This window comes from Oratosquilla oratoria, chromosome 20, assembly GCF_046742065.1.
Source record: "Oratosquilla oratoria isolate Oo_2021 chromosome 20, ASM4674206v1, whole genome shotgun sequence".
In the NCBI taxonomy this organism is placed as follows: Eukaryota; Metazoa; Arthropoda; class Malacostraca; order Stomatopoda; family Squillidae; genus Oratosquilla; species Oratosquilla oratoria.
Window position 1 is genome coordinate 37795361 of NC_134796.1, and position 21333 is coordinate 37816693.

Sequence of the window (21333 nt, forward strand, 5' to 3'; positions counted from 1 at the left end):
CTTCACACATTTTTTTTACTTCCTTCCAGAACAGTTTTTATTCTTTTTAACTGTGCACAGCTTTACAAGATATTTTCACTAAGATATCTCTGGGATGCAGGGGTCCAGTAAAACATATCTATACTGTCTGTTTAATGATAATGTTGCATCAAGTGTCCTCAGCTGGAATCAAACAGTCCTAAACGAGTCATTAATAGTCTTTGAGCCCTCCCATAAATCTCTCCAGGAAGAAGCATTGGATATTTGTATTTGTACAAAGTGAGAGTGAGTCTGTTCCTCTTTTGGTGGCTGATTGGAGAAGGGGAACAGTCACCAGTTGTCAGCTCCTCATATGTGAAAAAGTTGAGGTAGTATAGTTGAAGCTAATAAGTGATTTCTTGGGCACAGTCCAGAGACTGAGGGCCATACTTTTAAAACTTTTCGCCAGCCATGGTGAGCACTCTGCTATTATGAAATAACTTCTATTAGAAAATAACTTCAGTAGCTATACTTATGGAAACTAGATTTTATAGATTACCTATTAAGACACCTAAGGTTACCTAGAAAACCAGGTCAGGCTCTACTTTCTAGTGGTAGCGTTCGCCAGGGGTGGCGAAAAGTTTTGAAAGTATGACCCTTAATGCCAACCCTTCAGGGCTGCACCTTTAGATGGAAGTGATACTTTGGTATCCATCTTGTAGGACCACTTCATGCAGGATCCCATTGCTAGTCCCAGAGAGTGTGAATGTATGAATAGGTCAGAATTTTCAATTATTTATATTTGTTGGGAGAAATAGATTAATACAGCCTGAAGGGATTTCTCCCCTTCTCCTTTTCTGCCTGAGGGGACGGAGAGGGAGGATTAGTGATTTAATGAAGTGGCCTTGCTGTAGATGTGATGTGTCTTGTGACACTGCCTCTGACCCAGGGCAGTGGGTGAGATGCAGGGATGACCCGTCATCCAGCAGGTGCCAAGATAAGAGTGTGGAGGGTAGTAGAGTATGTTAGGGATGGAATTGGTGGGAGTAGTTTTATGCTTTTGTTTTTTCAGCTACCTCCCTCATAAAGGGGAAAAAGCCTTTTGTATATGTATGTATATTTGTTGTGAAATTGCAAATTGTTGAAACCATGACTTACACAAGATTGACATATCTTCAGAGGTCGGACAAGTTGGTGGAAAGGAAGTCTGGGGACCCTTTTGTGCTCAGTGGCTACACACAAAGCAGATGTGCTCAGTCTACAGGTGGCTAAAGACCACAAGTCTGTGTTTGTATCAGGTCAGTATTTTGATCATTTCATATTGCTTTCAACTCATATATATGAGAAGTGCAGAACTGAATTTGGGCTGCATTAATTTTTAACCACAGGGGCCTCTTAACCCCTTCGTTACCAACCCGTCAACCTTACGTAAACAAACGTTTCAAACCGTCCCACGAATGGCTGGAGCCTTATGTTTGTAAACACAGACACTTGCCACCACGTGGGTAGAGATAACCCAGAAACCGAGGCCTTGAGAGCCCTCAATACACACAGCTTATTACTGTGACACATTCGTGTCACGGGGAGCACGCTCGGTTCCTGGCGGGTGCACTCAGCTGTGACACGCTGGCATCACAAAACACACATCCGGTACTCAAGGGGTTAAAGGATGTGATGTAGAAGCTAAACTTTTTATTGCTGATTTCATCACAGTTTAGTTTACTTTTTGTCATAGTATAGAGTAGATTTACTGTTTGTCAGTGATTTTTTTTTTTCAAGTGTTGATGTAGAAATGCATTTTATTTTTATGTTTTCACCTCAAGAAAAATACATGGATATAAGCTAAGTTTAAGGAGATAATGCATACATAATGTCCTAATCTAGGGAACAAGTTTCCTGATATCACATCGCAATTAGTGATGTATTTTCAGTCATTTGCGATGCATATATTTTTACGAATCAGAGATCCTGTAATACAAACAGAAACATCTATGTTTACAGGCGAATGTATTCACACTCGGCTGGCTCTGTAATCTTATTACTAAGCCAGCTGTCTGTGAACTGACAATACAAAAACACAATGTAAGCTGATTATGTACATACATGCACTTGTACAGACTGCTGAACCACACCTTGCATGCATGCTGAGCCACACACTGCCAAACCGTGCACTGTGCTGTACTGCACACTAACCGTGAAGCTAATACACAGTTCTACATACATGTGCATAGCACACTAGTAGCTATACTTTGACCATCACAAATACTGTTTTGATGCAGTGCAGTGACGTGACAATGTATGCTTGTACGCAGTTGATTAATTATATCCTCACACGTGCACTGTAGCTGTATTGTTGTTCACTTCTCATGACCCAATCATTCAATGCTGTGGCCTTGGGAATATTCCAAATTTGTTGTGGATTTTATCAAGACATAAGACTTGTTGTGACTTTAGATTCATTCATGTTTACATGTGATTTAAGTTTATTTTATGTATATTTATGGAGGAATAACTGTATCAGGATTTATGGGGATTCAGGATTTATTGTTTGATTTTGTCAGTGTCAAAAATGTCATCAATTTCTGTAGGTACCTTGGAATTTTGGATAAAGGAGATGGACCAGAACAGGGAATGGGTTGAGTATGAAGAAGTGCTGGGAAGTTAAACAGCATTAGGTACAAGATGTGTGTTGCACATCAAGCAAGTCTGATATTGATATGTAATTTTAACCAGGCATTTATCACTGGGGTAACAGGATCAGGTCTGAAAAAGACATTATCATTAGCAGACGACAAACTGTTATTTAAAGAACTGTCTAGTTTCTGCAACCGGGATTTATTGATAATGGGTGATTTCAATTTTACTGACATTGATTGGATGACCCTTGAACATGGCCATATAGGTAGTCGCTTGATTGATTTTCTTGGTGACAATTACTTAATTCAGCATGTAAAAGAGCCCACAAGATATGGAAACTTACTCGATTTATTGATCACTAGCCGCGAAAGCATGGCAACTGATGTAGAAGTCGGTGAATCTGTTGCAAATAGCGATCACAACTTAGTCAGATTCAAACTCCTAAACAATTTTAGAATAGATACTTGTGCTTCTAAAATACCCGATTTCAGTAAAGCTCAGTTCATAGAACTATGTCAGGAGCTTCAGCTTACAGATTGGGAGGAAAAATTAAACGAAAGGCCTGTAGATCAGATGTGGGAAATATTTCAAAATACGCTCACTAAGATGATTCAAACTTACATTCCTTTTAAGGACAGACGTCCCCCAAATCAGGCTCGCCCAAAGTGGCTCGACAAAGAAACTGAAAAAAGTATTGCTAAAAAGAGACAGGCTTATAAGAAATATAAGTGCTCGGGTGCATCTAATGACTATGAAAGTTATGTATCAATACAGAGAGATTTAAAAAAGACAATAAGAAAAAGAAAACGACAATACGAAATGAACATCGCTGAGAAATCCAAAGAGAATCCCAAAGAATTCTATAGTTACATTAGAGATAAAAAGGTTGTTAGGAATCACATTGGTCCACTATTATCTGCTGACGGTCAACTTGAATATTCAAATGAAGGAATGTGTAATCTCTTAAACAATTATTTTAGCTCGGTATTCGTAAACGAAACACCTCAAAGTGAATTCCAAACTGAAACCTGTGAAAAGTCTGGGGTAAACTTACTCACTACGGTAAATATAACAAAAGAAACAATTAAAAGGTGTATAGACAAACTCAAAGTTAATAAAACACCAGGGCCTGACGGTTGGCATCCAAGAATCTTAAAGGAAATGAAAAATGAGATTGTTGTTCCATTAGAAATTATTTTCAAGAAATCCATCATATCCGGAGATGTCCCAAGAGAATGGAAGCTAGCTAACGTTACTCCCATATTCAAAAAAGGTGACAAAAAGAAACCAAATAACTATAGGCCTATTAGTTTGACTTCGATCGTAGGAAAAATAATGGAAACTATCATCAGAGATGCTATCGAATATCATTTAGAAAGTAACCGTTTGATAAATGATAGCCAACATGGTTTCAGACGGAAACGTTCTTGCGTGACTAACTTACTCGGAATTCTACAACACAGTTGTCTCGAATTATGACAAAAGAAACAATATAGATTTAACCCCTTCCATACGGTGCCGCACACGTAGGCGTCATGGACTTAGATCTCGGTGGCAGCAGCCAATGCCAGCCGTACGACGTGTCGTAATAATACTCGCATCATAAAATATAGTCACCGCTTATATCGATCGTTCTCTCTTCACCCGTGAATTTTGATAACCATAGAAAATGCGATTACAAAAGAATTAGAAAGAATTAGAAAGAATGTCATTATGGAGGGGCGACTACAATAAATATAATCAAGACGCCGATATGGGAGCATCGCGAATCCACTTGCTCCTCATGACGCCTACGTGTGCGGCACCGTATGGAAGGGGTTAATATATTTAGACTTTGCAAAAGCTTTTGATACCGTCCCACATGAAAGACTACTTACTAAATTAGCTTCACACGGAATAAGTGGTAGCCTATTAGGTTGGACTAGTAATTGGTTGAAAGGTCGAAAACAGAGAGTTGTTTTAAATGGAAAAACTTCTGGATGGAAAAGTGTTGCAAGTGGAGTTCCTCAGGGTTCCGTTCTTGGGCCACTTCTATTCATAGTATATATAAATGATATAGACCATGGACTAAAATCTACTGTTTCCAAATTTGCTGATGATACAAAACTGTGCGGAGTGGCAAATGATCACTCAAACCAATTAGATATTCAAGAAGATTTAGATAAATTACAGCAATGGTCTGAAAAGTGGCTAATGAAATTTAACACAAGTAAATGCAAGGTAATGCACATAGGTAAAAATAACAGCAAGTACGATTACAAGTTATTTGGAAATTCGTTAACAAAAGTGGATAGTGAAAAAGATCTCGGCGTAATTATCAGTAACGACCTCAAATCATCCAAGCAGTGTATTTCAGCCTCTGAGAAAGCAAATAAGATTCTGGGATTGATTGCGCGATCTTTTGATTTCAAAAGTCCATCACTCATTAACAAGCTATATAAATCGTTAGTTCGTCCACATTTGGAATATGCTGTTTCCGTATGGTCACCGAATCTCATTAAAGACATTGACAGACTGGAAAAAGTACAACGGCGAGCCACAAAACTGATTCCAAATATCAAAAATAAATCATACGAAAATCGACTTAAGCACATGAATCTGTTTTCCCTAAAAAAGCGTAGACTCAGAGGTGACTTGATACAGGTCTTTAAGATTTTAAAGGGAATTGACAACATCAAAAGTGACCAAATTTTCACATTGAATGAGAATCAGACAAGAAACAATGGTCTCAAACTGTCCGGAAATAGATTCAATTTGGAAGTAGGTAGAAACAACTTTGCCAACTGTGTAGTTAATGAATGGAATAAACTTCCTGCACAGGTAGTGCAATGTAGTTCAGTTCGAAGCTTTAAGAATCATTTAGATAAATACCTAAGTAAGATGCTGTAATTATTATAATTTATGTTATATTATTTGTTTTTGTTTTGTTATAGTTTGTCTGTCTGATTTTCATTTATTATTAGTTATATGTCAATTTATTATCATTTACTATTTACCTGTTTGTTTGTTATTCAACTATACCAATGCATTTATTTATGTATTTTAATTGTTATTTACATTGTTATAGTTTTAATTTTTTTTTTTTTTTTTTTTTTTTTTTTTTTTTTTTTTTTTTTTTTTTTTTTTTTTTTTTTTTTTTTTTTTTTTTTTTTCATCCGACCTAGATATGGATCAAAAGGTCTCCTGTCGGCATGCTTTGCCTTTGTAATCCTTTGATATTGTGAAATATTCCCACAGTGAAAAGCATAAGTATGCATTTATGTTGTCATTGTATGCTATAAATTTGGAATGTACATACATACATATACCAAGGCTTTTTCCCCCTTACTAGGGAGGTAGCCAAAAAGGAAAAGGCATAAAAACATAACCACCCTGATTGCACAAAAAATTGCCATACAAGTTCATCCAATTTTGAAAGTAAAGATATTTTGGAGAGAAATTAAGAGAGGAAGGGGAGGCAAATCAAGTAGAGAAGAAAAGGTAAAAGGTGCAGATGGAGGGATAATAATGGAAGAGACGGCAGTAAGAGGAAGATGGGCAGAGTATTTTAGGGAGTTGCTAAATGTGAAGGAGGATAGGGAAGGAAAGGTAGTTGCTTTGGGAAGTACTAAGAAAATGACTGATGAATGAAGAAATAAAAAAAAAAATAAGGTGAAAGCAGTTATTAAAATGATGAGAGCAGGTAAGGCACCTGGGTTAGATGGGTGTCATGCAGAGTTTCTAAAAAAAGAAGGTACAGTGATGGTGGATTAGCTGGTGAGGATGTTTAATGTTTGTCTAAAAGTGGGTAGAGTGCCAGAGGACTGGAGGAGTGCCTGTATAGTTCCACTTTACGAGGAAAAAGGGGACAAGTGTGAGCAGTAGTTTCAGAAGGATCAGTTTGTTTAGTGTAGTTAGGAAGGCTTATGGGAGGGTTTTGATTGAAAGGATTAGGAAAGAAACGGAGTAATTGTTGAGGAACAGTGTGGGTTTAGGACAGGTAGCTGTTATGTGGATCAGATTTTTGTGGTAAGGCAGGTATGTGAGAAAGCTTTAGGAAAAGGTGAGGATGTATTTTGGGCCTTTATGGATTTGGAAAAGGCTTATGACAGGGTAGACAGGAAGGCACTGTGGAAGGTATTACAGATATATGGGATAGGAGGAAAGCTTTTAGGAGCAGTCAAGAGTTTTTACGGGAGTAGTAAAGCCTGTGTTATAATTAGAAATGGAGAGATAAGTAAAAGAGGTGTGGAAGGCAAAGGTGTGGGGAGTGAACATGATGGAACGACCAAAGATGAGATGGATGAGGTAAAGGGGCATTGGGAAAGAGGGGAATGTCTGTTGAGGAATGAAGGGAGTAGAGAATGGTTGTGTATGGATGCTGCTGTAATGCATAAAAAGGAGTGGGTGGAGGATGGGGGGGGTATGGGAATATATGTGAGTGATATTTTGATGCAGCACGAAGGAATTTTTCCCCATCTCTTTTTCTGCTTGAGATGACGGAGATTTGCGGGAGTGGGGGAGGTCATCTATTAAGTGAAGCAGCCTTGCTGTGGATATGCTGTGCCTTGTTGCATTGCTTCTGACCCATGGCAAAGGGCAAGGTACAGGGATGATTCATCATCCAGGAGGAGCCAAGAAAAGAAGAGGGGAGGGGTTGGTGAATGGGAGTTGAGTATGTGGGTATGAAATGGGTGAGAGTGGATTTATCCCTTTGACTTTGGCTACCTCCCTTGTAAGGGGGAAAAACACCTTGGTATATGAATGTATTTGTATGACTTTTTCTATCTCCCTTTTAAGGGGGAAAAAGTCTTTGTGTGTATATGTATATACACACACATATATATTTCTCTCATATCATATACGATTTCCCCTTTAACTGTGTAAGTTTAAATCAAAGATAAAGAATGAATATGATAATCAGAGGGACTTTAGTAAAACATCTGCAAGTAAAAAGATACCAATTTGAGTTCAACATCTGTTCCTAAAAAGATCTGAGGATTGATGTTGACTGCTGTTTTGTCGTGAGTTTCTAGTTAAGAGATATTTGAATGTGTGATTGATTAGATTAGTTGACTGACATGTAAACTAATGAGCAAATTTTTTTTCTCACTATTTCAGGTGTTGACCCAACCATTGTTCAAGTAAACAAAGTGGAGACCAAAGCTGGTTCGGGAAAAGCCCATTGTTGGGTCAAAGCATTGACTAGAATTATCCACACACATGATGTCAGAGCCATGGCACTCACAGCTGATGATAAGCTCTTCTCAGGAGGTAAGGAGAATATCTGTAAACCAAATGCTTTTTCTCCACCTTATAAGGGGGTAGCCAAGTCTGAAGGCACACACCCACTACCACCCATTGTACTTCCATCCACCATCCTTGCCTCCCTCTCATCTTGGCTCTTTTTGGATGAAAAGTCATCCGTGTCTCCTACCCATTGCCCAAGGTCAGAGGTAATGCATCAAGACACATTACATCCACAGCAGAGCTGCATCACTTAATTACCCCCCTTCCCCCCAAAAAAGAATTAAATAAATACATACATATACCAAAGGCTCTTTTCCCCCATACAAGGAAGGTAGCCAAAAAACAAAGCCATGAAAACCACTTCCACCCATTCCATCCCTAACATACTCCACTCCCCTCCACCCTCTTCCTTCCCCCTTTTGGTGGGGGGAAAGAATACTGCCACCAATTCACTTAAGTCATAAGAGGTCACAAAAATACGATGGGGATTAGGACTAGGCATCCTTCTCCCTGTAGCCCTAAAGGGGACATTCCTAAAAAAGTAGATTAAAGTAAAAATAAATAAATAAATCTCATGCCAGAAAAAAAAATATAGTAGTAAAATAGAAGAAAGAATTGATCTGTGTCCTGTGTCCAGACCACAATCCCCTATGTATATAACAGAATTTAAAAAAGCAAAAACAATCTACAAAGAGCATGCACTAAAGTTTTAATAATAATAACTGGCCACATGACAACACCAAAATTTACACACACACCCCCTTCCCCTCCAATAAAGCAGCTCATGGTAATGATAAGCACACAATTCTATGCAGGATCCCTTAAATCCACCCACCTCACACATTACATCAGACAAATGCATCCCACCAAATGCAACATAGAAATAATGTTAGTAGTATTCTACTCCAACTTATACAAGAACTTATCCCTAGCATCCAACAGTACTTCCATACAAAAGCTCATATGCAACATCCAATAGTAATTCTATACAAAAGCTCATATGCATACAGATCATAGAGCAAATACTCCTTAATGAACCATCAACATCTACTTCACCAAACCAAACTCCCTTAGAAATAAATCCAGCAAAGAAATCATTCAGAGAAATCATTCCCAAGACGAGCATTTATTGCACTGGTACACCTCTTTTCAGGTCATTACCCTACACAAAATGGCACTAACACAATCATCCTAGCAATAGACACCAGTTACCATTGATGTAGCCACAGATTACACTATGCTGCACTCCTACATGCACTCTTTCCTGACAATAACACATACATACATACATACATATACCAAAGCTTTTTCCCCCTTACAAGGGAGGTAGCCAAAAAGGGAAAGGCACAAAAACACTCCCACCCATTCCATCCCCAAACACACTCCACACCCCTCCCACCCTTCCTCTCATCTGAGCACCTCCTGGATGACGGGTCATCCCTGCACCCTGCCCACAATAACACAAAATATCTTTATAATGACATTTGAGTTGACCCAGTGAATATAGCTTGTTTCCTGGGGGCTATGGGCCTCTTACCACAGAGGACTAGGGCAATAGGTTAGGTGATTCATCCCTTTTGTAAAGGAATTTTTAGTCAAAGTAAATACCCAGTAAGGTAAAAGTAAGGTGATGAGATGTACAAGGGGTGAAAGTGGCAGTAGACTGGAAGTGAGCATTAAGGAAGAGCGACTGGAGGAAGTGGATAGTTTTAGATACTTGGGTGCAAATGTGGCAGGAAAAGGTGGAGTGAAGGTGGAGGTAGAATGTAGATTGAGAGAAGCGAGTAAATGCCTTGGTGGATTAAAAAGTGTAATGAGGAATAGACATTTGGGAATGGATGCTAAGAGGAGACTGTATGAAGGAGTGATTCTGCCAACAGCACTGTATGGGGCAGAAACATGGAACATAAGAGAAGAAGAGAGAAGGAGTTTGAATGTGTTTAAGATGAGGTGTCTGAGAAGTATGATGGGGTTACTAGGCTAGATAGAGTGAGAAATGAGGAGGTGAGGAGGAGAACAGGGGTGGAAAGGGAGTTGGGAGATAGGGTTGATGAAAGAGTATTAGGATGGTTTGGACACATGGAAAGAATGAGTGAAGAAAGACTAGTAAAAGAGGTATGGAAGGCAGATGTGGAGGGAGTGAACATGAGGGGACATCCTAGGATGAGGTGAAGGGGGCTTTGGGGAAGAGGGGAATGTCTGTTGAGGAAGGACGGGAGAGGACAGAAGACAGGGGTGAATGGAGAATGGTTGTATATTGATGATGATGTGATCCATGAGGTGGAATGGGTGGGGGGGATGGGGGATGAGGTAGTATGTGTGAGCAAAATTTGACGCAGCCCAAAGGGATTTCTCCCCGTCTTCTCCTTTTATGCATGGGGGGACGGAGAAGGGGGGTCGCCGTTTTAATGAAGCGGCCTTGCTGTGGATGTGCTGTGTCTTGCTACACTGCTTCTGAACCAGGGCAGTGGACAAGGTGCAGGGATGACCCGTCATCCAGGAGGTGCTAAGATAAGAGGGAGGGTGGAGGGGTGTAGAGTGTTTTCAGGGATGGAATGGGTGGGAATGATTTTATGCCTTTTCCTTTTTGGCTACCTCCCTTGTAAGGGGGAAAAAGCTTTGGTATATGTATGATGTATGTATGTAAATACCCACACCATCCTTTCATCCTTCTCCTTTTCTGCATGAGGGGACATAGAGGGCGGTCACTGAATTAATGAAGTGGCCTTGCTGTGGATGTGCTGTGTCTTGCGACACTGCTTCTGACCCATGGCAGTGGACAAAATGCAGGGATGACCCATCATCGAGGAGGTGCCAAGCTAAGAGGGAGGGAAGAGGGGAGTGGAGTATGTAGGGGATGCAATGGGTGGGAGTGGTTTTTATGCCTTTGTCTTTTGGCTATCTCCCGTGTAAAGGGGAAAAAACCCTTTGGTATATGTATGCGGTGATAAGGATATCATCACAGCATCTTGGGTATAGAGAGTTTCCTGGCCTTTCATCAAACTACTTGGTTCAAATGCAGTGCATTGAATTGCATCGTCCAATACAGGATTCAGGTTTTTCCTATAATGGGGACTTATTATGGTTGTTACCAATAATTTAATCTATGATTTATTCAAAGTTTTATCTGTTCTCTGTAATTTATATTTTGTCATTTTGACAGGTATATAATCAGGATAACTAAAGATATGTATAGAATTACTATTTCTTTTATGGTTTAGATGTTTGGATTATATTTAGATTTTTTTTTTTTCATTTGTTTCCTGTAGTATGTTTTGAGATAGAATCAGGTTATCACTTATTTTCTTTGTTTTCTGTTTTCAGGTGTAGATACAAATCTAGCTCTCAGTTACTACCCACCAAAAACTGTTATCCGATTCCCAGCAATGCCAGTGGTAAGTCTTACATAGGTGTATGATCATGGCTATATTTTTTTTATTTATTTATTTATTTATTTATTTTTATTTTTTTCAAAAATTTTGCAGTGGACATCCTTGAACATTTCTGTGTTATAAGTGACCAGGATGGAGTAACGTAACAGTTAGTTACACTCGTCCGGTTACATATTACTGGTGGCAGCGGTGGGATGTTGTGGGAAAATGCTTGTCTCAGCTTATTTTCCCAGGAAGTGTCTAAGCGTCGTATAGTCTGCCGGCATAGTGTGAGTGTGGGAGTGAGTGGAGGTGAGTGGGTTATATGACTGAGTGATATATTTACTTGTTTATGAGGCATATACAAAAGACATACAAGAAATTTTTGGCAAAGAGTAAGATGTCTTTAGGGCTGTCACGGATTTGAAGAATCCATATTACGGTCATCCACGAGGTGCTAAGATGAGTGGAAAACAAGGGTGGTGGACAGGAGTTGTTGCATTCTTTTTGACTTGGCTACCTCCCATATAAGGGGGAAAAAGCCTTTGATATATAGATAGAATATAAAGGGTTGGCACAGAGGCATTGTGGAATGTGTTGCAGATGTACGAGATGGAGGGAAATCTGTTGAAGGCTGTCAAGAGATTTTACATGAGTAATAGACCTATAGTTTTACATGCCAGCGAGACATGGAGCTTAACAAAACAAATGGAACAAAGGCTACTGGTGTTTGAGAAAACAATATTGAGGCGAATTACTGGACCAGTTTTTGATGAAAATGAGAATAGGTGGAGAGGGTGACACAATAATGAGCTGAGGGAAATAACTAAACAAGAGAAAATAACAGATGTTATAGGTAGAACAAAATTGAGATGGGCTGGGCATGTGGCACATATGGAGGACCATAGAATTCCAAAACGAGTTATGATGGGTAGAATACTTGGAAGAAGACCCAGAGGGAGACCTCGAATGAGATGGATAGATAGAGTGGATGCGGAGATGGACAGAAGAGGAATAGATCAAATAACCTGGATGGAAGCAGCACAGGACTGAAGGGTATGGAGAGGATTACTGTTGGCGGACCAGAATCTACACGAGGTTCAAGATCCAACGGAGTGAGTGAGTGAATAGAGTTTGTGTGAGGGAAATGGAGAGAGTGAATGGTTCAAGGTGAAGGTTTGTGTAATTTCTCCGTGGTTGTTCAACATGTACATGAACAGGATAGGTAACGGGAAGGGTGCTAAGCAGGTGTTTGGAGTTAGTGACAGTGGAAGGAAATGGGAGATGAGCCAGCTGTTGTTGGCTCATGACTACTTTTAGCCAAGTTAGAGGATAAAATGAAGCAGTTAATGGTGGAGTTTGGGAGGGTTTATGAGAGGAGTAAGCTGAAAGTAAACGTGGACAAAAGTAAGGTGATGAGATGTTTTAAGAAAGGTGAGTTAGAGGCAAATTTAAAGGGATGAGAGACTGGAGGAAGACATTCGTAAGTATTTGGGGGTCACATATACCAAGCAGTGGAGGAAATTTTAGAAGATTCCGGAAACACTCTCTCTCTCTCGCTCTCTCTCGCTCTCTCTCGCTCTCTCTCTCTCTCTCTCTCTCTCTCTCTCTCTCTCTCTCTCTCTCTCTCTCTCTCTCTCTCTCTCTCTCTCTTCTCTTCTCTTCTCTTCTCTCTCTCTCTCTCTCTAAAATAAATAAGGGAGAGGTCAGGGGATGGGGGGATGTGGAGAATGGCTGTATATGGATGCTTTGATGCAGCCTGAAGGGATTTCTCCGTCTTCTCTATTTTTTGCATGAAGTGATTAAGTGAAGCAGCCTTGTTATGGACATTGTCTTGCTGCATTTACTTCTGACCAAGGCAGTGGGCAGGACACTGTGATGACCCTTCATCCACGATGTGCTACCTCTCATCTTAGTTCCTCATACATACATACATACATATACCAAGGCTTTTTCCCCCTTCCAAGGGAGGTAGCCAAAAAGGGAAAGGCATAAAAACACTCCCACCCATTTCATCCCTAAATACACTCCACACCCCTCCCACCCTCCCTCTCATCTGAGCACCTCCTGGATGACGGGTCATCCCTGCACCCTGCCCACCGCCCTGGGTCAGAAGCAGTGTCGCAAGACACAGTACATCCACAGCAAGGCCGCTTCATCTTAGTTCCTCATAAGATTTTTTTTTTTTTTTTTTTTGGGGGGGGGGGGGGGGGCTTAGTTTCTTATGAGGAACTAAGATGAGAGGTAGCACATTGTGGATGAAGGGTCATCACAGTGTCCTCCCCACTGCCGGGTCAGAAGTAAATGCAGCAAGACACAGTATCCACAACAAGGCTGCTTCACTTAATCAGCGACCCCCCTCCTCGTCACTTCATGCAAAAGATAGATAAGATAGGGAGAAATCCCTTCAGGCTGCATCAAAGTATCCATATACAGCCATTCTCCACATACCCCCCATCCCCTGACCTCTCCCGTATTTATAAGCAGAGGAAAATAAGAGTTGGTGACCCTGCAAGGTGGATGTCAGATAAACCACCTCCTTGCAGTTCATCTTCAAAACTTGTGAACACCGTTGCCTTTATCCGATTGCCAGATTTAGCCCAATATTTCTGTGAACTTCAGCAGTTATTACCTTTCCTTGTTTTACACAAGGACAGCCAGGAACTGTCCCTCCCCATCTAGTATTATAAACCAATGAAATAAACTAGTGCCAGACTTATCCCAATATTTCTGTGAACTTCAGCAGTTATTACCTTTCCTTTTTTTTCAGAAGGACAGTCAGGAACTGTCTCTCCCCACCTAGTATTATAAACCAATGGAATAAACTATCCCACACTAATACAACACAGACAAGACTTGAAAGTTTCTTTTCATAAAGGTCACTGAAAGGCCCTGAGGACCATTACCAGCCACTTTAGCATTATAGATATTCAGTCAGTGAAATTCAGGGCAACAATTATTATCAATTTCTTTTGCAGTATGGGGTTTGTTAGAATTTATGAATCCTATTTGTCGTGGAGACAGTGGGATGATTGTTGATTGAATGGAGCGAACTTGTGGATGTGCTGCGTCTTCTGACCTAGGGCATTGGGCAAGGGGCAGGGATGACTCGTAATCCAAGAGGAGTTAAGAAAAGGGATGGTGAGTGAGTGTGGAGTATGTGGAGATGAAATAGGTGGGAATAGATTTATGCCTTTGACTTTGGCTACCTATCTTAACCCCTTCAATACGATGACGCCTATGTAGGCGTCATGAGGAGCAAGTGGGTATGTGAGGATGCCGATGTCGGCGTCTTGATTATATTTATTGTAATACCTGCGTGACCCCCATACTCTGTAAACTGGCTTCATCATATTTTCTATGGGTATCAAAATTCACAGGTGAAAGAGAACAAGCTAAATACAGCGGTAACTTTATTTTTTATAATGCGAGTATTATGACGCAACATCGCATGTCTGGCAGCTAATGCTGCCCGCGAGATTTTGGCCCAGAGTGAAGGGGTTAAATACACCATGGGCTTTTTCCCTTTTATATGTATTTTGTTGCAGCTTTTTCAGAATATTTTCATAAATCTTAGATATTGGTAGTTGACCTTAGGAACTCTTTGTTCTTACAGCCAGGCTGGATATGTACAGCATCAAAGGGAAGATGTGTGGCTCTATGTTATAGCAACGTCATTGAACTTTGGAGACTTGGAGACTCAAATCATGAAGCAACAACATCAAACATGTTTCTTCAGTTATCACAGGTATAGTATTGACTTTTTAAAAGTCCAAAGATTTATATGTATGGCACTAAACATGCCTTGACTTTTTTGCAGGGTAGACATGTAGAGAGCAGGATCCCTAGTCCCATCACTGTCACATTTAGTTGCTTTGTACAACATGCATGAGAAACGGTGGCAGACTTCTTTTCCCCCACCACCACAGGGAGTAGGTGGGGGTTGGGGGTTGAGGAAGTATATATGAAAAAAAAAAATTGACACAGCCCGAAGGGATTTCTCCCTGTCTTCTCCTTCTTTGCATGGGGGGTGGCAGAGAGGTGTGGTCGCCAAATTTATGAAGCGGCCTTGCTGTGGATGTCCCATGTCTTGCGACACTGCTTCTGACCCAGGGCAGTGGACAGGATGCAGGGATGACCCGTCATCCAGGAGGTGCCAAGATAGGAGGGTGGAGGGGAGTGGAATATATAGGAAATGGAATGGGTGGGAGCGTTTTCTATTCCTTTTCCTTGGTGGTTTAAAGAGTGTAATGAGGAATAGACATTTGGGAATGGATGCGAAGAGGAGACTGTATGAAGGAGTGATTGTGCCAACAGCACTGTATGGGGCAGAAACGTGGAACATAAGAGAAGAAGAGAGAAGGAGTTTGAATGTGTTTGAGATGAGGTGTCTGAGAAGTATGGTGGGGGTTACTAGGCTGGATAGAGTGAGAAATGAGGAGGTGAGGAGGAGAACAGGGGTGAAAAAGGATTTGGGAGATAGGGTTGATGAAAGAATATTAGGATGGTTTGGACACATGGAAAGAATGAGTGAAGAAAGACTAGTAAAAGAGGTATGGAAGGCAGATGTGGAGGGAGTGAACATGAGGGGACGTCCTAGGATGAGGTGGATGGATGGGGTGAAGGGGGCTTTGGGGAAGAGGGGAATGTCTGTTGAAGAAGGAAGGGAGAGGACGGAAGACAGAGGTGAGTGGAGAATGGTTGTATATGGATGATGTTGTGATTGCATGAGGAGGAATGGGGGGGGTGGTAGTATGTGTGAGTAAATTTTGACGCAGCCCGAAGGGATTTCTCCCCGTCCTCGCCTTATATGCAAAGGGGGACGGAGAGGGGGGGTCGCCGATTAAATGAATCGGCCTTGCTGTGGATGTACTGTGTCTTGCGACACTGCTTCTGACCCAGGGCGGTGGGCAGGGTGCAGGGATGACCCGTCATCCAGGAGGTGCTCAGATGAGAGGAAGGGTGGGAGGGGTGTGGAGTGTATTTGGGGATGTAATGGGTGGGAGTGTTTTTGTGCCTTTCCCTTTTTGGCTACCTCCCTTGGAAGGGAGAAAAAGCCTTGGTATATGTATGTATGTATGGATACCCCCCGTGTAGGTGGAAATATCCTTTGGTATATGTATGTACCACAGGATAGGAAGGGGTTGAGTCGTAGAAGTGGTAAAGGACAGTTTTAGGGGAACAACTTAAGCAGGAAAGTTGCAGTACAAAACTAGCACCATTCCTCTGTGAGTAGAGACTTTAATGTAGACAAATGATGTGTGACACTGGTCCATTGGGGTGCCCTAGAAAAAGTACCCAAAGCTTTGGCTGCATTTTGCCTTGTGGGAATTATGGGCCAATTTAGTGTATGTTGCTTATTAACTTGGTATAGGTCTGCTGTTGAGAGACCTAGGGCAGTTTGATCAATTGATGAATAAGTGTGGGAAGGTGGGTACCAGGATAGTGCCCACCTTTTGTGAGAGAGAGAGAGAGAAAAAAAAAAGTTGTATTAAGGAAAGGAGTAAATAGAGGGAGTAACAATTTAAGCCTATTCTGGGAACCAGGTACCAGCCCCTTGGGGCCACACCTCTAGGTGGAGGTTGGGGGACTTTGAGGTGGTTTGTATTGATTGAAGTGTCTTGGTCCATGTTGGAGTGTTGAATTTTCTTCCTAATCCCTTTCTTCCACTAAGAATGATGTTACAGACAATGCTGTGATGGATCCGTTCTTGGTAATGGGACTCGTGTATTTTGTAATATTAACCTATTTATTCTATGCCTTGGATGTCACTTTTTGAACAAAATTGTTTATCCAAAATCAGGAAAATCTGTGACTCTGAATTTCACAATTATTTCATTCCGATTTGATTGTATTTCATTAGTTTTTTTTTTAACATTGGTGATAAAGTTAATTTTTAATCACAGTTTGAACAAGATAGTGGTTAAGAAGTTATATCCATGCTTTATTGACACTGTTCTTAATTTTCTTCTATAGGATCGTGTTAAGCTGTTAGAGATGCAGACCCACAAAGGAGAGATGCTACATTGGTGTTCCATATCTCCGCAGGCACTCTGGGTTGCATACCTCACACCAAGCAAAATGCGCATCTTTCGGTTTTACCCACCGCATGTATGTTATCAAGAATAATTTCTTTTTCTTTTATTTCTTATTTTCTCTCCATTTGTCAAGAATGGACAGTGAGAAATGTGGAGGTCGAACTGTCAGGTGGGGATAGATCAGAGTGCTGACTTTTTTTTTTTTTAACATAACATGGTTTGGACATTTAGAAAGTATCAAAGGATAGTACGAGTTTGCAAGGAAAACCAAGAATGAGAGAGCAGCGTTTCTCAACCTTTTTGCCCTTGCATAACCTTTAAAATAAATTGCATGTCTCAAGGAACCCCTGCACAAAAAAAACAAACTACCATATCTTTCTCATTTTATTTTCACCATAATAATAGGTTAGATAGGATGATGTATATTACATTATTACAATAACCAAAAATATGTCATCTGCGTTTTATTATATTATGTATACTCCACAGAAATTCTACGTACATTCCCCTTCACTCTCTCAGCGTTTCTCAACCAGGTTCCCCGGAACCCTAAGGTTCCACAAAAGGTCCCTAAGGGTTCTGCAAGAACAAGCGAGATGAGCTAATGCACTTTTGATTTATTTAATTTCATATACATCAAAGGCTTTTTCCCCCCTTACAGGGGAGGTAGCTAAAAAGAAAAAGGCATAAAAACCATTCCCACCCATTCCATCCCTAAATACACTCCACTACCCTTTACCCTCCCTCTCATCCAGGAGGTGCAAGATAAGAGGGGGGGTAGAGGGTGGAGGGGAGTGGAGTGTATTTAGGGATGGGATGGGTGGGAATGGTTTTATGCCTTTTTCTTTTTGGCTACCTCCCTTGTAAGGGGGAAAAAGGATTTGGTATATGTATGTATATGAAATTAAATAAGATACAAAGTGCATTAGCTCATCTCACTTGTTCTCGCGGAACCCTTTTGGGACCTTTTACGGAACCTTAGGGTTCCAGGGAACCCTGGTTGAGAAACGCCGAGTGTGAAGGGGAATGTATGTAGAATTTCTGTGGAGCTGGGTTGAGAGAGTGCAGTAGATAGAAATGAATGGACAGATTGTAACTGGATGCAGGGATGTTCTCATTTGCTTCATAAATTGAGCGAATGAGGAGTGGGGGTTGTCATACAATGAAATGGTGGTAGTAAACCAGCAGTGTCCTTTGAGCCATGCTCAGGGAAAGTTGTGCCTGGATGCATTGCCTCAAGTTGGTTACAGGCCTTCCCTATATTTTGTTTGGTAAAGAGTTCCCTTTACCAGTCTCACTCACTTCACTCCTGTCATTTGAACTCTCTCTTTCCTGCTTGATCATTTTCACCCAATCCACGATTTTTGTTTTGTTTTTTTGTACAGCTTAATGTCATGAACTTCCTCCATCAGAGTGAGCTAGGATGGTGCCACCTTACCGAGGATGATAATTCTGGTCTTTTGCAGAATGGAAGTCGTCTATCTGTAAGAAGAGTCAGAGCCATTGGTGACGATATTGAAGTCAGTCAACAGCTGCTTTGGTTGGATGAAGGAGTTTTAGCTTCAGCAAATTGTAAACAGGAAGTTCAAGTGAGTATGATGTGTTTTAAAAGGTGGAGTGTGGTAGGGTAATAATAGTTTCCTTGAGCTTCACTAACTGGGACACTGGTGTAGCCCAAAGGGGTTTCTGTCTTCTTTATCGGCATGAGGGGTGGTGGGAGTCGCCAATTTAATGAAGCGGCCTTGCTGTGGATGTGCCGTGTTTTGCAACACTACTTCTGACCCAGGGCAGTGGGCGAGATGCAGGGATGACCCATCATCCAGGAGGAGCCAAGATAAGAGGGTGGAGGGGATTATGTTGGGGATAGAATGGGGTGTGGATTTTATGAAAAAAAAATTCTCCCTCCTTTGTAAAGGGAAAAGCCTTCGGTGTATAGTTGGAAAGGACATATGCAGTGATAGTGATAAAGGTTTTTCACTTCCATGTTTAGCCCTACTGTGATGGTGCTTTGTCATTATGTATTGCCTCTGATCCAAGCTGAAATAGAAGGGTGGGTTTATGTTTAGGGAAAGGGGCCTTGCATGAAAATGATAGATACATCTGTCATATCTTTCAGTGCTATATGTATATTCTCTTCCCTTCATTATCCTGTGATCTTGCAGTCTCTCCCGTTGCAGCTTTTCATCGATATTTTGTTTACAGATCCTGTGTGTGACGGAGGTGGAGGCAACATTAGAAAGGACAATTAGTTTGACCTCCAATGCAAAAATGATGGCTGTAGATAATCAGAGCAAGTTCTTGGGTATTGTCGACAACAATAATAAGATAGTTGTATACAACATCTCCAACTGGAAAGAAACATTCCTCCCACACTACAAGTCTTGTGTCTCCGCTTTTGCTATAAATGGAAGCAATTCATGTGTAGTAGTTGTATATGCTGATATGACTGTGGTAGAATATGATCTAATCAAGGGAAATTATACTCCATTTTCACGTCAATTCATGGATAATACACCCATAGAATGGAAGAAGAGAAATCTGGTGATTCATAGCATCAGCTTTATTACAGATCAGCCTAACCTCATCTTTCTTCATGATGACCAAAATATTAATGTCATCAATAAAGACAGCAAAGTTGATACAGCGGAAGGCAAACCGAGTAAAATAGCTCGTCGCCAGAACAACAGCAACCAAGAAGAAACCAGTAGTAATAGCACGGGTGTTGAAGTTATCGCTGAAAACATCACCGTCATCAAGAGACCAAATCAGGTTTTACATTTCAGTCAATTAGAAGATTCTTCAGCTGTTAGTGTGGATTTGAATCCTCTTGTTTTGTTAGACAAATTGCCACCAGCATTTAGACAGAAAAAGTTTGGTGGTGTTTAGATTTTTATTAAAGATCAGTTTGTAAATTGTGTTTTCTTCTTCTTATTGTGTTTAATGGCCACATGATGCACGGGTTGTGTAAAATTTATGTAGTCAATATTTAAGACTAATGAAACTCCCTATAGACTAGTAACACCATTATTTTATGATTGGAAACCAATCTACTCTGAAATCTTAATATTCCTTTCAAACATCTACAATAAACCTTGCATCATAATACATCCACTCAGAAGCATTCAGATCATTAAACAAGTTTTTCACAAGACAGCTAATCTCTAAACTCGTACAGAGAAATCACAATATTTGCACTGGCACGCCTCATTCAGGTCACCAACCATAATCACCATGATAACCGACAAATTGCCTCTGATGCAACCACTATGCAGAAGACAGCACTTCATTCTACACTGTTCTTTACTCGCATCTTCCAGACAGCAATACTCTTCACTCGAGGAGTTACTGAACCAGTGGCTATGATCAACTTCTTGGGAGACACAGGTCTCATGCAAGAGAGAACCAAGGCAATATGGATTCGGTGGAAAAGAGGTTAAACTAGTTTATTTCCATTAATTCCTGTTCTTCAGGACAAACATTTGTTATTAATCTTAGGTAACAATTGGTTAGAGAATATACTATAGCAAAAAAGATGTGATGGTGTGTTGATTAAACAATGTGACAGCATCACATGATTGATCTTATTTTGGCAAAAGCAAACATATTTATATGGCTCTGGTAACAAAGAAATCAAAGCCATCCCTGCCTGCTAATCCCTTTCGTAGAGTATCAACTTTTTATTCTAGTGGCTAATATGTATACCAATGTATTCATAGGAGTAAGATTAGTTCAATATGGAGCTCCTGTCTGGTTCAGGATCCTTCACCTAATGCACATTTGTCACTGCTCTCAACATTAAGAGCTATTCATCACTCGTTTGGTCCTTGATTCTTCCAAATCTCTGGCCATCGTTTCAATCTCTGACAGCTCTAAGAACCTAAAACAGATCCTCTCTCCTATCTCAGAACATTTTCCACCATTTCAGAGCTAAGCAGGCCTCTGATGGGAAAATAGGCCTTGGTGTTTACAAACTAGTTTCTACATTTGGCCAGTACTTTGTCTATGGTTACAAAAACAAGAGAAGGATACACTTCCAGACTGGTAGTCGAGTAAACGTGTCCATAGGCCTGCCTCGTTCTTATAGATGTCAGGAGTCAAAC

At 40.7% G+C, this 21333-nt stretch overlaps 1 protein-coding gene across 1 annotated transcript in view; it reads left to right on the forward strand.

The window, feature by feature from the left end:
- l(3)72Dn (UTP4 small subunit processome component l(3)72Dn) overlaps positions 1-20145 on the forward strand; it is a 32090-nt gene extending 11945 nt beyond the window's left edge. Inside the window, exons 7-13 of the mRNA XM_076203849.1 lie at positions 1138-1256; positions 7696-7848; positions 11149-11219; positions 14812-14943; positions 17172-17306; positions 18700-18822; positions 19436-20145. Of these exons, the coding sequence (XP_076059964.1) occupies positions 1138-1256; positions 7696-7848; positions 11149-11219; positions 14812-14943; positions 17172-17306; positions 18700-18822; positions 19436-20119 (1417 nt within the window). The 3' untranslated portion in view covers positions 20120-20145. The remainder of the gene's footprint in view (positions 1-1137; positions 1257-7695; positions 7849-11148; positions 11220-14811; positions 14944-17171; positions 17307-18699; positions 18823-19435) is intronic.
- The last annotated feature ends 1188 nt before the right edge of the window (positions 20146-21333 follow it).